Source organism: Oenanthe melanoleuca, chromosome 18 (assembly GCF_029582105.1).
Source record: "Oenanthe melanoleuca isolate GR-GAL-2019-014 chromosome 18, OMel1.0, whole genome shotgun sequence".
Classification (NCBI taxonomy): Eukaryota; Metazoa; Chordata; class Aves; order Passeriformes; family Muscicapidae; genus Oenanthe; species Oenanthe melanoleuca.
Window position 1 is genome coordinate 7,345,991 of NC_079351.1, and position 15,717 is coordinate 7,361,707.

The 15,717-nt window shown below is 46.9% G+C and overlaps 1 protein-coding gene across 2 annotated transcripts; it reads right to left on the minus strand.

Annotated features, from left to right (window-relative positions):
* Nucleotides 1-322: 322 nt before the first annotated feature.
* ST6GALNAC1 (ST6 N-acetylgalactosaminide alpha-2,6-sialyltransferase 1) lies at nucleotides 323-12,362 on the minus strand. 2 transcript variants are annotated; one of them, XM_056505897.1, is made up of 9 exons: nucleotides 12,224-12,362; nucleotides 6,861-7,494; nucleotides 5,160-5,328; nucleotides 4,795-4,966; nucleotides 4,292-4,430; nucleotides 3,839-3,939; nucleotides 3,204-3,293; nucleotides 1,905-2,004; nucleotides 323-1,500 (listed from the first exon to the last, which is right to left on the minus strand). In XM_056505897.1, the coding sequence occupies exons 2-9, from the start codon at nucleotides 7,365-7,367 to the stop codon at nucleotides 1,330-1,332; spliced, it is 1,449 nt and encodes a 482-aa protein (XP_056361872.1). In that variant the 5' UTR covers nucleotides 7,368-7,494; nucleotides 12,224-12,362; the 3' UTR covers nucleotides 323-1,329. The 2 variants fall into 2 exon arrangements, with proteins under 2 accessions (XP_056361872.1, XP_056361871.1); XM_056505896.1 differs by lacking the exon at nucleotides 12,224-12,362 and adding an exon at nucleotides 10,455-10,733.
* Nucleotides 12,363-15,717: the final 3,355 nt, after the last annotated feature.

The following is a 15,717-nucleotide window of genomic DNA, read 5'->3' on the forward strand; positions in this document are numbered from 1 at the left end:
GAGGTGGCTTTTTGCCCTTCATGCATTTGCCTTGAGCATCTGATATACTCGGAGAGCAGTTGCTGGGACAAAGACAAGCTCCCAGTGTTCACCCACTTCCTCAGGGAGGTGTTTGGCTGGTGCTGATCCCTGTCCTGCAAGGTGAACAGGTGGGGAATGCCCAGGTGTGTCCACACGAGCTGCAGAGCTTCTCCAGGTGGAGGTAATCTCATTACCCCTCAGTGCTGCCCTTTCCTGGCTTTGCCATCTGCTGTATCTCAGCCTTTAAAGCATCAATTCTGGGCACACTAAATAACCACAACTCACAGGGCTGCACGAAAGATCAGCCTGGCCAAAGTAATGCCATTTATTTCGCTTACAAAACCCCTTCCAGGAGGCCAGCACACTCCAGGTTTGCTGGCTGCAGCTGGGCCTCTCTCAGCACCATGGGGAACAGGCACTTCAGCCAGCAGCAAGGACAGACAGCATCCATCCCTGGACTTGGAGAGCTCCTGCCTCTTCTGGCAACAGGACAAACACAGCACTCTGGGCACAGCTGGGAGCCAAGCATGACGAAGTCCAGCTAGGCAAGGACTTGGCACATCAGGTCCATGCCACAAAATTCACATTTTATGCAGGCAGAGGAGCCCTGGGGCAAGAGGCACCAGCTACAGAAGGTCTATTGCACCATGGAGAGCAGCTACCTGCCCTTGACTTGATGGCAGTGCTCCTCTGGAAGTGTCATAGCAAAGTCACACTGGGGAACAGATGTGAAACTCATTCTCTCTCAAATTAGTCACCTGGAAGTGTCCAGTCCATCCTTTTTATCTGCAGGGAGCAGAGTGAGGGCAGCCCCCTCCCCAGAAATTAAGTCAACCTGAAACAGGATGTCTTTCCCCCTCCATGCATTCCAGCTCCTCAGGGAGTTTGTTTAGACAGTACCTAAAATGGGCATTGCTAATGGAGAGGATCACCCAGAAGAGAAGTGGCCCCAGCCTAAGGAGCACCTCATTGCAAAGAGAAAAAACCTGGATTACACAAAGGACACAGGACCATATCCATCCTGGATTCTGCTCTCTTAATACCCATGCCTACCACAACCAGCAGGAGCCCTGCAGCACAGCCAGATGGGACTTTGTTGGCATGCTGCATTTTCTCATTGGTCTTTGGGTCTGCAGCATTCACACATTTGTTGAAGTGTTGTGAAGTAACAGAGGTGCTGAAGGAGGGAAATGTCTTTGTGGGGATGAAATGTGCCTGGCAGTCCAGAGCTAACCTTGGCTCTGATGGTCTTCTTCTCTTCACAGTGAGGTGTTGTTGAGATTTCACAGGCAATGGCCCTTGCCACAGTCAGGTTCTCTGGTAAAGTTTCATGATATTCTCATCATGAAGCCTTTTCCACACCTGCTTCTCCAGGTTGAAGTCATGGTTAATGTAGAAAATCAGACGTTTCCAGTCCTTGTCATAGTAGTGATCTGAGTACTTCTCGTGCCCCTCTGTGATGTAGCCATAGGCACTGACCTGGAAAAGATGCAGGGCTCACTGGGCAGGGGTACCAGGGATGGAGGGAGCAGGTGAAATACAGGACACAGCTCCCAGACAGGGAGTGAGCACAGGACAGAGATGCCAGCTGGGGCTTCTCTGGTGGCCCTGTGTGGGGTTCCAGAAGGACCAGACTGAGCACTGGCTCCAGAGATCCTGCTGTCCCCTCACTGCCTCCCTGGGAGATCATGTGCTCTAGGTCACAGCAGGCTTCACCACCTCTATGGGAGCTATTTTGGGGCTGTTTCTCATCTTCAGTCTGCTCCTCCACAGCTGACATGAGCCCATATACTCTCAAGGCAGACAGCAGCCACCCCTGCTCTCCTCTGTCCCCTGTTCTCACTTCCAGACAGTTCTGGATGCAAGAATCACTGTACCCTTACCCGGTCACAGAGGTGGAGGGCAGTCAGCAGCAGGAAAGCCCCTGTTGTGGGTCTGTACAGCCTCCAGTAGTGCTTTTCCAAACTTTTAGACTTTAAAAACCTGCAGCAGGAGAGAGGAAAGCACCGAGGAGTTGCTGGCTGTGGTGTTTCAAGCAGGGCATACCTTGTCCCCCTGTGGTCCATGTGGCATCTTCCCCCCAAGCAGCAGCTTGGGGCCATATGAGGCATTTCAGAGAAGCCATGAGTGTGCCCAGAACTCTCCACCACCTGCACTGCAACCTAAGCCCAGCTCTGCCCCAGCTGTGTGGAAGTGGTAGGTAAAGAGGGGATGGATTAAAGGATCTCATAGGTTAAAGCCCACTACTCTTAAATCTTCCTTTGCTTTGAGTGCAGAGGTGGCTTTGAAGCTCCCTGGTATATCCTGCTCCCCCATCCACATCTAGGAGTGAAACAAGACATTGGGGAGGTGCAGAAGAGTGTCACAAAACCTGCCAGGAGCTGAACTGTGTTATGCCAGGAGTTGTTAGGAAAGCAGGAGTAAACAGTGGGAAAAAATAGCATGGAGTCCTCTTGGCCTTGGAAAGGACCCAAGTCAGAGGGGGGACAGCAGAGCAGGCAGGCAGTGCTGGCCATCTGGCTCCAGGGAAGGCAGCAGCTCTCAAGGAAACTGAAGGGTAAAGGCAGCCAAAGCAGGGCACAACAGGAGCTCCTGTTCCTCCATCTCTCAGTCCTGTGTGGCCCATGATGGGCAGATCCCATGGTGACAGAGGCCAGCAGGGTTGTGGAAAGGGCTGGAGAGGCACAGAAGAGCAGCAGCCAGGCCAGGCAAAGGGGATGCTGAAAAGCCTGTTGTGCTTGAAAGCACAACCAACCTCCCGAGTCTGAAAGAATCTCTGGAGAGAAGGTCTGTTACAGAGCCTTGCCCCAAGTGCTAAGCAATGGGGAACATGAAAGGCTGGTCCTGAACTAGAGATCAACAATTCTGGCACTTCAGCAACATTCTTCCTACACCTAAAGTTGCAATTGGTCCTGTATCTTTTTTTGGATGCAGAAAACCAAGCTGTCTGATGGTTGTTGTTTCTCCAGCTCACAAATTCTGTATGTTTATCCACCACTAACATCCCAGTGCACCACCACAGAGAGTTTCAGCTGAGCTCACACTGCTGATGCTCATCCCCAGGCTGCTGGTGTGGCTGATCTGTGCTTACAGGGGAGGGAGCTGGGAGGAGAGGCCAGAGACAAAGAGATGGTGCTGGCCAGGAGAAGCAAGCCTGTTAGAGCACACAACCCACAGCTCACCTGTTTTTCATGTATCTGAGGAAATCAGGATGAACCACCAGGTATTTGTCCATTGTGAAATCTTTACTGAATTTCTCCCGGGGCTTCTGCCTAAGGACAGGAATTGGGAGACTCAAAACAAGCTAGAAAGGATCAGCCCTGATGCACTTGGTGGTAAGAGAAGAACCACAAACACTGTGAAGATATTCTGGAACATTTACCACATTATGACAAAGCCTCCATAACCTATGTGCATTGCAGAGGAAGAGATCAGGGAGGAGAGGCAACAAAAGGAGATGAGAATATCAAAAGCATGTGTTTGTATAGGTAAAAATTGGAGAAACCAGGCATTCATCCATGAGCAGGCCACACCAGACAAGCCAGTGTTCATCCCCAAAAGCCACAAAGCTTTCTCTAAGCTCTGGCCACACATCATTGAAATTAGCTACCTCTGGGAAGGAGGTGTATTGACTACAGCAGTGCTCAGAGCTGTGGAGGAAATGGGAGATTTCTGCCTGCCAGTCTGCCAGGGGAGGGAGGCTTTTCCCTGGCTTTACCCTGGCCTGGTCCTCCATAGGGTTGAGCACTGGGAGAGGAAAAGAGCACAAAAGAGAGCTCGTCACTGGAGGGGTAGAGGAGGCTATAGTTTGTTTTACCAGAGGTTCAAGAATCCTTTCCTGATGTTCTTGTTGTACAGTAGAGCCTCCAGCCACTCATAGTCTCTTGCTCCCTCCATGAAGTGAATGTATCTGACATGCTAAGAAAACAAATGAGCATTAGTGAATGGCACTTGGAAAAACAATGCAAGCAGACATCTTGCCTGACTGAGTCTCTTGGACACACATCTTCAGTCTGCAGCTCACAGCAGCAGAATGGAGTTACCATCTGCTGTGCAGCTCCTTCTACATGCCACAAGGCTGGAGTGGCATTGACACAACTTGCCACTGCAAACACTCACTGAACCAAGGCAGTGCAGGTGCCCTCACTGAGGGCTATGCTAAAGGGCTGCCTCAGCCCCTTTGCTCCTCAAGGCAAGAGCAGAACTGAAGCACACAGACAAATAGCATCCTGTCAAAGCTGTGCATGCACACAGCAGGAACCTCACTTACTTTATCCCATGGGATGTTGCTGAACCCTCTGTGTCCCAAGATCTGAAGAGAGGAAACCAGGGAGTAGGCTGTGAATCCATAAAAGGAGGTTTTTGTTCCCACATCCTTTTCATAGCCCTTGATTACAGCCCCGCTCACCCTGGCCAAGGGAATCAAACAGAAGAGCAGAGTTAGGTGACCACTGAAACCCCTCACATTCACATTGCTAATAGGAAAAGATAGTATTAGTCTGGAGGAAGGGAAGACTAGGCCCTTTCTGATTGGCACCCTGATCTGCAGCAGAGCCCCTGCTGTGGAGATGGCTCTTTATGAGTCATTTGTGACCACAGGCTTTGGATATTTAGTAACTGCCCAATTACTTTTGGACTTTTTATCTCCTGCCATCCATCATGTTGGCACTTGAGAACAAGTGGAATACTAGAAGAAATGAAGTGATCCAGCCACATTAGGGGCTAGCCACAATAAGCTAGCTGTGCACCTTCTGAGAAGGGAAGCTGCCTTACCTAAAGACATAGTCATGGGAGTCAATCTCCTGGCCCATCCCAGAGTTATTCAGTATTCCTCCATTCCCCACAACAGCACAGCTGATGCATGTGGGCACACTGCTGTCATGGCTGGCCAGGAGCAGCTGCTGGTGGGGCTTTGGGGGCAGCAGGGATATGACCTTCTTTACCTCTGTGAAGCAAACACAGTGGTGAGTTATCAAGAGCCTTTGGGATGGACACATTGGAAACACCAGAGTTTCCACCATGAGATCCTCCTAGACTGATGCCTTTGATGGGGAGATGTTGAAAACCTCCAGCTACTCAGCACAAGCTTCCTTTTAGGAGTCTGAAAGTCCCATCCTGCCAAGCCCTGAGGGACTCACGTGAATAATTCAGGTCCATGAAGCCATAGGGGGGTATAAAATGCTCCAGGCGGTTCCATTCACTGTCATTGAAGTATCTCTTGTCTATGAAGAGTGTGATGTTGGGCAGGAAAAGATCCCTCAGCCAGTCAGACTTGGCAGCCCTGGCCCTCACTGATTCAGAGCAGGTCTTGAAAAATAAAAAGGAAACAATACTGCCTGATGAGCAGAGGTGGTAAACATGACTGAGTGCCAGTGCTTGTGTGCCTGTCTGTGGCAGGACCAAAGAGAAACACAGAAACTCCAGTGGTACCTCATTCATTCCCCTCATGATCCCCATCACCAGGAACATGAAGCCAAATTTTAGCATTACATTCATAACCAGCTGGTGAAAAGTCACCTACAAGGGAGCCAGGATGACTCCAAGTCTCTGAGATTTTCCTCTTCAGAACAACAGGCCTGTCATGCTTAAATGTTTTACTGGCTTTGGGCCTCATTAGCTGATGCAAATTAACATTTGTAATAGATCTAACCTAGATGCATCAAATAAGGCTGTAAACACTAAGAATAGGCTGCAATAATATGTACATGCTATAATGAGCAGTCCCTGTTGGCAACATGCCTCATGAGGTCCAAAGAGTGCATCCGAGGAAAAGCTGACAATTGTCAGATAACCACTGCCACTCCCATTAAAGGTAAGAAAAAATGTGCAACAACTTGTTCAATGTCATAAATAAATCAATGAAATGTGCAGCTGAGAAGGGAATCCAAGCCAGCTTATCCTACAAGGAGGGGAGTGGTCTCACTGCAGCTGGCAAGAGTGAGGCTGTTTGTGCAGATGCAAAGCAAACAGCTCCACTGCACTGAATTTTCTGCTGAGTCAATTTGGGCTCTACTTTTTTAGACACCTACTGAAAGACAAAATAGAGACCAAATAGACCCTCATGCCCAGCTCAAATCCTCAGAAATTACTTCATTGCCAAAGCCTTGCTGAGTGCTCCATGGCTGAGCTGGGCTCTCTGCAGTGCATGAGGGTGACAGCCCTGTCACAGCCTGAGCAGACAGCCTCATTCTGCCTGTCACCACAGCAGTGCACTGAGGACAACATTGTCAATTGGTGGCATCATTTCACTTGCAACATATTTCCTGTCCAGAAATGGGACATTCCCTTCCTGATCAAGCAGGTACTGTCCAAGGATTGCTACTTCTTGTGCCTCCAGAGCTAGACAGAGGAACAAGGGAAAACTCTGATCATGCTAAAAATTAATTTCTAGTGATTCCTTCTCTCTGCAGAATTACAGATCAGGTTTGGGAATGAGACACAACATGTGAGAAGATGACCCACCTGTTCCAAGCCTTCCAGAAACAGGGTGGCAGGGAAAACTGCTCTGGGTAAGTTTTACAAAGAATTACCAGCGTAGGATGGGGGACAGAGACAGTATGAGACACCACAAGCTGTCCCATCTGCTTGCTGAGACATTTACTGTAATTTACTACTTTCCTAAAGGCCCTATTCCTGGACATTAGTAATTATGAGATGCTCAAATTTAATTAACCTGAGTCATGTGAATGCACATGTTTTTTATAGAGATCTTCCTGCCTGCATATACCAATGAGTGACCTACCAGCTCTGAAATCATCCCCAACTGCAAAGGTGCCCAGCAGACAAGGAGGTCAATGGGGAGGCCCATTCTTGGTGGCCATCTGCACCATCCCACCTACCGAGGGTGGGGATGAGTTATCCAGCAGGTACACGTCCTCAAAATCCCAGTGTGGCTCAGATGGGAAGTCAGCAGCACTCAGTTTCCTCTTCTGTGTCACTGCAGCAGCCTGAGGAGAAGGTCTTACAGTTTTCATTGATGCAGGAGGTGCTTTGGGTTTTGCTTGGTCTTTGGATGTGTTGTTCTCATGTGCTCCCTTCACCCCAGAGGATGGTTTCACTGTTGTCTTCTCTATGCCTCCCTTCTCCCTGGGGAGTGGTTTCACTGTTGTCTTTTCCTTGCCTTCTTCCACCCATGGAGCTGGCCTCACTGTGGTTTCCCCCTTGTTTCCCTGCACCATAAGGGTTGTTTGCACTGTTGTCTTCTTGATTCCCTCCAACTGGGATGGTGGTTTCACAGCCATGTTCTCCTTGGCTTCCTTAATCCTCATACCTGGTTTCATTGTTTCCTTCTGCTCCTCCTTTCCTTTCCATCGTAGTGTCTTCTCCACCACATCTTTGAGTCTCATGATGTGTCCTCCCAAAGCCACTTTGAAAATGCTCCTGGAGTTCCCATTATGAGAATAGTTTAAACCCTGTTGTTCTTGGGTGTCCACTTCCTGTGTCTCTGGGGAATATTGGAAAACGTTCCATTTCCTGAATGCCATCAAAGAAAAGCAGAAACATCACACACACTTAAAACTGAACATCCTTCAGCCAATTTCTAGTGCTCTTGAGTCTGAGCCTCTCTCTGTGCTTTAGAGCAATTTAATTTTAAACTTTGCCAAAATGTTATTCAACTTCCTACACCATTCTAGCCTGAAAATTTCTTATCTCCCCACCAGGCAAATCCCAGAGGCACACGTTCTCTCCTCAGCACTTGGCACATGGAACATTCACACTGCAGTACAGCCAACCAGGAGAGCCCAGCTTTGCCACGCACTGGGCAGGCTCCCTGGCAATGTCCCCAGAGCACTGGGGTGGTTTGGAGATGCTGGGCTCAGGACATGGCACACACCATGGAGGCAGCCATCTGCCTCTCTCCTCTGCCAGCAGAGCCCTGTGCTTCAGCAACAGAGCATGAAGATCTTCCAGAATTCAGAAAGGAATGTGTAAGAAGAAGTGAAACTCACTTCTTTACCCTACATCACCTCTTGAGCTTTTGGGGCCACAGGGTACTTCTTTCTCTCCTCCTCTGCCTTGGTCAGCTAATGCAAGGGCAACACAGCACTCACCAGGCACGTGTCTGAAGGCAGACACTGAGAAGCTATTAAAATGCAAAATCTCTACATTTTTAGCACTTGCCTCTAATATTGCAGCTGCCCTGTTGCCTGATTCAGAAGCACAGGCAGGTACAAGGTTTTGTCAGGAGGACACATCTGCCAACAGCAGAAGAGCCACCTGCAACAAGACTGTGCTGAAACACAGGGAAAAAAATCCAGGCAGAAGTGGTAGGGTTTTGTCCTAAACATTCCCTCTTCTCTGCACATGGCTGGAGGGTAGAACAGGAAAAAGGAAGGTGAACAATATCTCCAGCTGAGCTTTTATGTACAGCAAAGCTTTTCAGGATAAACCAGCGTGGTTGTGGCAGTCTGATTCCACACTCATGTTCAGCCTTTACATGACACACTTGTTTCAGAATGCTGTGGATTGCTTCCCAAGTGATAAATGGGAGAAAAAAGCACTTGTGCAGATAACAGGCTGCAGATAGCAGTTCAGTTGCTGCTGAAATTTGATGGATGTCATACCACTCTGAAAGCGTTCAGGAAATTATCAACTAAGGAAGCTTTTAAAAATAATTTCATATCAGATAAATCCATGAACCTTTGCAAAGCTAAGAAAGAGAGGTTGTAGCAAATGGCCTATCAGCTCTGCCTCTCTCATAATCATTAGCCAGTTTCAACCAAGTTTGCAGCATGTGCTTTCTATCATAGTGCTTCATGTATAAACTTACTGTTACTGTTTACTGCCCAATAGGAGGAAAGATTTTATATGGACACTCTAAATAAAGAGAAATTTGGTAAGGTAACTCAGGCAGATTTTAAATCCCTCGTTGAATTTCTGTTGCATTTTTAAGATGATGTTTAAAACTTTAAGTGTAGAAAACAAATGAAACAGCAATTGAGAAACCATACCCCACTCCAGGCTTTCCCTATGTGCTGTCTTGCAGGGCAGATTCCACCTCAGTCTATTACACTTTAACTTCAATGCTGTGCCAGAGACCAAAGTGTAAAAGTGAGGGCTCTTCATACCTCAAACCTTCCTCCCTGCACTCAGGCCCACATGGCCAAGCACTCCTGCTTTTCTGACAGGACTCTGCTTTTCTGACCAGCATTTTAAATCCAGACAAATTGTCAAAGAAGCTCGGTGAATTTCAGGCTCTAGAGTCCAGCTGGCAAACAACTGCAGAAGCTCAATGACATTTACTGTCATTTTCTTCCCCTTTTACAAAGCCCAAGGACAAATAGAGGATAAAGCCATGAAAATGCTGCTTTGTGTATTCTACCTGACATACAAAGTACAGAAATAGAACTGCCACACAACCACACTCAGCTCATACCTTGTTGTGTTTTAGTTAAGTTGTATAAATACAGGCATTTCCATTCTCTGAAACTACAGGAAGGAAATGGCTTCAAGCAGCTGAACATAGAGAGCCACTTCTTGTTCCAGCTCTGCCACTGATGGGCTCTGGGATCAAGGATAACACTTCACTTCTCTACACCTCCTCCTTCTTTCCTTTCCCTCCCACCTCCCTTGTGCAGATTCCAACCTCTCCAAATTGACAGCTGTCCTCAAAGTGTGGTCTCAAGCTTCTAGAGCTGAGTTGAACTCATCATCTCCAGAAGAGCTGCAGATGTTCCCAGCCTCACTCCTCCTGCTGCCCCCACAGCACCAGCCCAGACATTCAGCTGAGAAACAACCCAACCAGCCAAGCCAGATGAGCTCACTGGGAGAGCTGGGACTAGGTGAGGGTGGTGGGGAGGCTGGGGAGTGGTGCTTCCTATACACAGCACCAACACATCCATGAGCCACACCTGTACTGGGAAAGCTCAGGTATCTGCAAGGGCTCATGCAAGGAGCAGTGCTCCCTGCCAGTGATGCTAGAGATATTCACTGCAAATCCCTCCACACTCATTCCTGTAGGATTTACTTGACCATTTATATAAAATAGATATCAAGATATCATGACATTGGTGTCCCAGTATGCAGCATAGCTTGTGTTAGGAATCAGCTGCTGAACTTGCCATAAATTCAAAGCAATCCCCCCAAATTCACTGTCCAGCAATGCAATCTGGATTAGGGCTGAATAAGGTTCTTCCGGGAGCCAACAGGAAAAGCAAATACTATGTACTGCCAAAGCATGAAAACAGGTAGGATTAGTGAAGTAAAAGCTGCTTTAGACAGCTACAAAAGGAAACCCTGGAAAATAGTGAGCCAAGAGAAGCAGGTTTTTGACTGTGGATCTTCCAACACCATGCTCTGGTAAGGTAAAGTGGTCACCTAACTCAGCTCAAAAGTGCAAGTTTCAGGGTAAAAAAGACAGAGAGAAAGAGAGAGAAAGCAAGCACAAGCACCCACACCAGACAGTGCATGCCACGAAGGAACAGGTCCTTTACCTGAAAATCTTTGTCTTTGCCAAGTCAAACAAGGAGCTGGAATTGACAATGAAGAGGCAGAGTTGTGTTACAACAACGAGGCAAATGAGGGCTTTGGCAATTTTCAGGAGCCTTATCCTGGAGCAGCACATGGTGAGATCCCTGTGAGTGCTGCTGCCCAGAGGTGCTCCCCAGGCACTGCCTCACCAAGGTGTGTGGAAGGGCTGGGCTGGTCTTCCCTCTGGAGCTCCCCAGAACAATGTGCACACCCTGTCTCCCAGCATTCCCACACATTCTGCACACAGCTCCAATTTCTCAGGCAAGATATCAGTTTTGTACTGTTCCCGTCTATCACCAGAAGCTTATTGAACAAAGAGCAGGGAAAGGAACTTGCTTTTTATGTAAACAGTGGAGATTTCCAATATTGTTCTTAATGACATTGGTCTGCCCTAAAACGGAAACCCTTTATCTCTAACCTGAAAGAAGCATCACTGGGAGTGCACGTGAACTATGTAATTGGCCATAGTTAGAATCCAGGAAGCTTTCATACCACCACCTGCCCAGGGTTTTAGACATAACCATAAATATATATTCTTCATGCAGTAATTGCTTGCAGCAATCCCCTCAAATGCTGATGGCTAGATACGCATCCATTTTACCTTGTGGTTGGTTTGAAACAAATCAAAGTAAGGCTTGGTGCAAATCCACCACAGAAAAGAGGACTCTGTGTTATGAAAATCTCCAGTCAGTGTGAAATTGTGAAATCAATCTTTGGCAGTTCAGAGTACATCACCTCACCAGCAGAGGGAAAGATTTGCAAAGATGGACACTACAGTCAGAGAAATGTTTACTTCTATCAGGGATGTAGTTTTACAGCAAAGGGCTATTTTAATTTTTTAAGTTGTTAAACACGAGCCCTGAGAGTTCAAGGGGAGATGACCATATTGCTTCTCATGCATAGGCTATTTTTGCACATCTCTTACAAAAAAAATGAAGCTCAGATATAAAAAAGCTTTTGTTGACAGTATCTCAAATCTCCGAAGCACTCACGCTGTTACTGAATACCCAGAGAACTGAAGGTGCCTGTTTTGTGTCACAGCAAAGCCAGTCAACAGGTTTCACAACTACAAGACTTTTTTTGTTAATAGGGGTCCCAAAGGGAAATTCTGGAGGCAGGAAACATTTTCCTACAATCTCCTCCATGTAACATTACTGCAAAACCAAAAGCCACAAGAGATAGAAAAATTCCTACAAGCAGAAAAATATGGATTTCTTTGCTTTTCAGGATCTGTGCTGGTGATTGTGGAGAATTTCTCTGTAGCACTCTCTGTTCAGGAAGGATTGTGCTTGGGGGAATATCCAAATCTCTGGCAAGCACATTAGCCAAAAGCAGCCTTGCCATATGCAAATCAGGGCTTTTCACCTTCTTGGTGTAAGAAAAGAAAACCTAACCTCCCCTCAGAGTAGGGACTTCCACTTCCTTGGAGCATCATTTCCTCACCATCCACCCCCACTGCTGAGATCAGTCTGTCAGAACTGAGGCACCAGGCTGGTTTGCTCAAATATGAGGTCAGATTGGGAAATGGGGATGTATTGGAACTCTCTAGGGATTACCTGATGAAAACTGAGGTTAAGAGCAGAGCTGGTCTCTTAAACAGCTGTGTGTAAGATTTTTGGGATACACAGCCCACAGGCAGGAAGATACAAAGCACAGACTGCACAATGCACAGGGCCTGGCCTCTCAAAGGCCACAGCATCCTTCTCCAAATGCAGTTTCTCTGCAGTCCTACCTGTAGTCCCACCAGCAATCCCAGGAGATGCTGCTTCATTTATGGTGTAGGGACTCCAAACTCAGAACTGCTAGTGTGTCCAGTCTCAGCATCAATGCCCACAGCAAAAGTTCTTCTATTCTTCAGTACTGTAAAAACAAGGTGACTTTTTTATTTAAGCAAACTGTACCTGGAATCATCAAGATTGATGATTGGTTTTCTGTCAGGCCTTTTTGATCTCCAATAGTCCATTTAATTCTACTTCACTACATCCTTAATTACATCCTGGACATATAAAAGGCAGGTTTGGCTGATTTTTTTTTTTTTAATTCATAAATACACATGATTGTCGTTAGATCTTACACTGTGTGCATTGAGGGTGTCAGCTGGCATTCGAACCGTGCCATAAACTTATCTGTGAGCACGTTCTTCACACACCTGTGTATCAAACCTTGTTTACTTGCTTGTGCTCTGTGTGCTTTCCACTCTCCCATGTCTCTGCTCTACAGAACAGAACATCCCAAGATGTGCTCTAAGAACAGAACTGTTCTACAGATCGATCTGTCTTTGCTGCAGGATAAACTTGTCTTTCAGTGATGTCTACAACCCACCAAAGGCAGTGTTTGACTGCAAGCCAGTGGAATAAAGCTGCTGAAGAAGCTGGGGCTGTTTGGATGTGTTCACAGTATTATTTGATGATATAAGAACAGAGTTATAAGTGGGGGAGAAAAAAAAGTGACATTGTCTGCAGCATGCAACTACTCAATGGTCATGCCTTGGGGCATGCAGAGGCTTGGCTTGGCAACCTTAGGTTCTTGTTTTTCCCTCCCTGTTCAGCAGTCATCTTCAGAAGCAAATGCTTTCAGGCTGGGAATCTGGAGGGGAAGAAATTACAAGAGCAAACTGCACAGCTGTTTGTCTTTCACCAAATGAAACTGATAGCCCAGAAACTCCCAACCTTGCCATAATTCCACACTCACTGGCTGTTTTCCAGCTAGTTCCTTCCCTTCTGCACCAAACCTTCTCTCAAGAACTAAACAAGCACCCAGAGACAACAGCATTTGTTGAAGCAAAGCCCCCACATCTTATACAGTGGCACTTTCAAGAATACCCAGAGTTCTGTCACAGAGCAAAGCCCCAGTAAACTGTGGCAGGAGTGAGGGAACAGCTTAGTGAGCCAGCTTGTCTGTGCTCTCCATGAGCTGAAATGCTTCAGGAAGGAAAGACACAGTGGTTTGGATGGTGGAATGAGCAAGTGGCTGCTCAGTGTCCACAGGGCAGAGCTGCAGAGATTGCAACCCCTGTCAGGTTTTCATTAACACTGATTTGTGTGCTTGGTGTCCAGCCCCAGCCAGCTCATACCTCCATAAAGAAACTGTCTTGGATCTGTGTAGGGACAGCAGATGACATGGGTGCAACCCAGAATATTTCTCCTCTCTCCCACTTGGAAATGGGACCATGGGCAGGTTCCTCAGCCAGTGCCCACACACCATGGAATGTCCTTGCCTGGAGCAATCACTGGGAGATGGGGGTGAGTGCTCTGAATCTGGCCCTATTACAGGCTCTGGTTGCTGGAACTTGTTTTAGTTCTTCCTGTAAGCATAGTGAGAACTCAGCTTTTGAGCTGTTCCCTATGGCCACAGCTCTGGGTAATAATTAACCTCTCTGAGCAGAATGGAGCAGACCACATCTGCCATCACACAGCTCCTCACATTCACCCCATCCCACTGAAATGCTCTGCTCCCAGCATTCCTTTCTCAGACACACAATGCTGAGAAGACTGATGAGCCTCTTCATTTGTGAGAATTTTAAAAAAACACAGAAAAATGCACTCCCAGCAACAATGGCTGGAAACATCATCTGGAGTAACACAGCCTGGAAAGAACCAGGGAACCTTTATCCAAATGCCTCCCTCAGCAGCCTTTTGTTTGTGCCATCCCAGCAGGAAGCCTAGCACATCACCCCAGAGCTGACAGACACAGAGACAAACTGACACCACTTCAGGGCCAAGATGGGTTGTGGAGTTTTTTCCCCTCTTTTAAAATCTGTTTGATGGAAAGGAAGAGAAAATTCTGTTCCTTGACTGCGAATCTCTCAGAGAGCTGGTCCTCCATGAGAAACAACACTCACTTTTTTTTTTAATTTCAAAGATTTATCAAAACCTTAGCCAAAAAAAAAAAAAAAAAAAAAAAACAAAAAAAAAACACCACGATAAAAGACCAAATATGGAGGGGAAAAAAAATCAGGGTTGGGAGCACAGGACTAAACTGGCATGTGCTCCCTTGCAGAATGGGTGCTCTGCCTTTTATACCCCTCCCAAAGTCTTGTTGATTAACCCCTTCTTTGCTGTCCATTGGTGGAGACTACTTCCTTACATCTTGATTGGAGGTCAGGTGTAGTAACAAGCCAGCCCTCCCCAAATGCCTTAAGCAATCTCGTGGCAACAATACAAGGGGGAGGAGAAAGAGGACTATGGGAGGATATATTACCATAACAGAATTATATATCCACAAAACTTATCTTAACATACACACAATATTCATCCTATAATTGTGAGAGCCAACCATCACATTACTCATTTGTAACATCCTCCAAGGAGCACTGCATACAGGTGAAGAGGTAATTTATTAAACTCATGGCTCGTTGGCTCCCATCAGAAAAGCAGCTTCTCCAGCTCCTGTCCCTGACAGCTGCCAGGAATAGGAGCATTCAAGGACTCTCCACTGCTCCAGAGAAAGAAACACAAGAATCACAAAGGCCAGATTCCTCTCCATACCCCTGGCAAAAAAAAAAAATGCAGGCATATTATCTCAGCACATCACATCTGGCAGCAAAACTCAGGCTCTGCACAGATATGCATTACAGAATCACATCTCTGCAGGGATCCACTAATTTTAGAGCCAAAAGTGAAATATTTCTTGGTAAAGGTCTTTCCCATACTCTTCCCACTACCTTAACATCAGAAACCATCACTCTTGACATCTCTGGCAGGACAAATGTGCCATTTGGCATCCTTTGGGGTGAAAAGTGCTGCAGGGAATGCAAGACGTAAGCCTGCTTCTTGAGTGGCATAAATCGTCCTGCTCCTCTCTTACACTTGGGAAAATCTGTTTAGATTTCCTCTATGTTCCTGACTGACAGGAGCATCAGAGAAATGCAGTCACATTTTTAGCTGCAAGAGTGGGACAGCCACAGGGTCCTGTGAGGAGCTGCTGAAAATCAGATGTTTCTCTTCCTTTCTCTCCCTTTTGTGTATTGTTCTCTCTGTAACAGTTATTCTCCTGCTTTATTTAGATACATACCTGGTGCTACTGTTAACTTGACAGAACCTTTTGTCAGCCATGGAGAAAAGGGAAACCTTTGCCACAGCACATACACACCACCTATCAACCTCATACTTGGAAATCCCCAGGCAAAGTAATTGCTGGGCAGGAGAGCAGCACTGTGCTATTGTAGTGGAAATGTGAGATCCTGGTGCTCAGGAAGGGCCACACATTCTCTCCTGATTCCCTGGG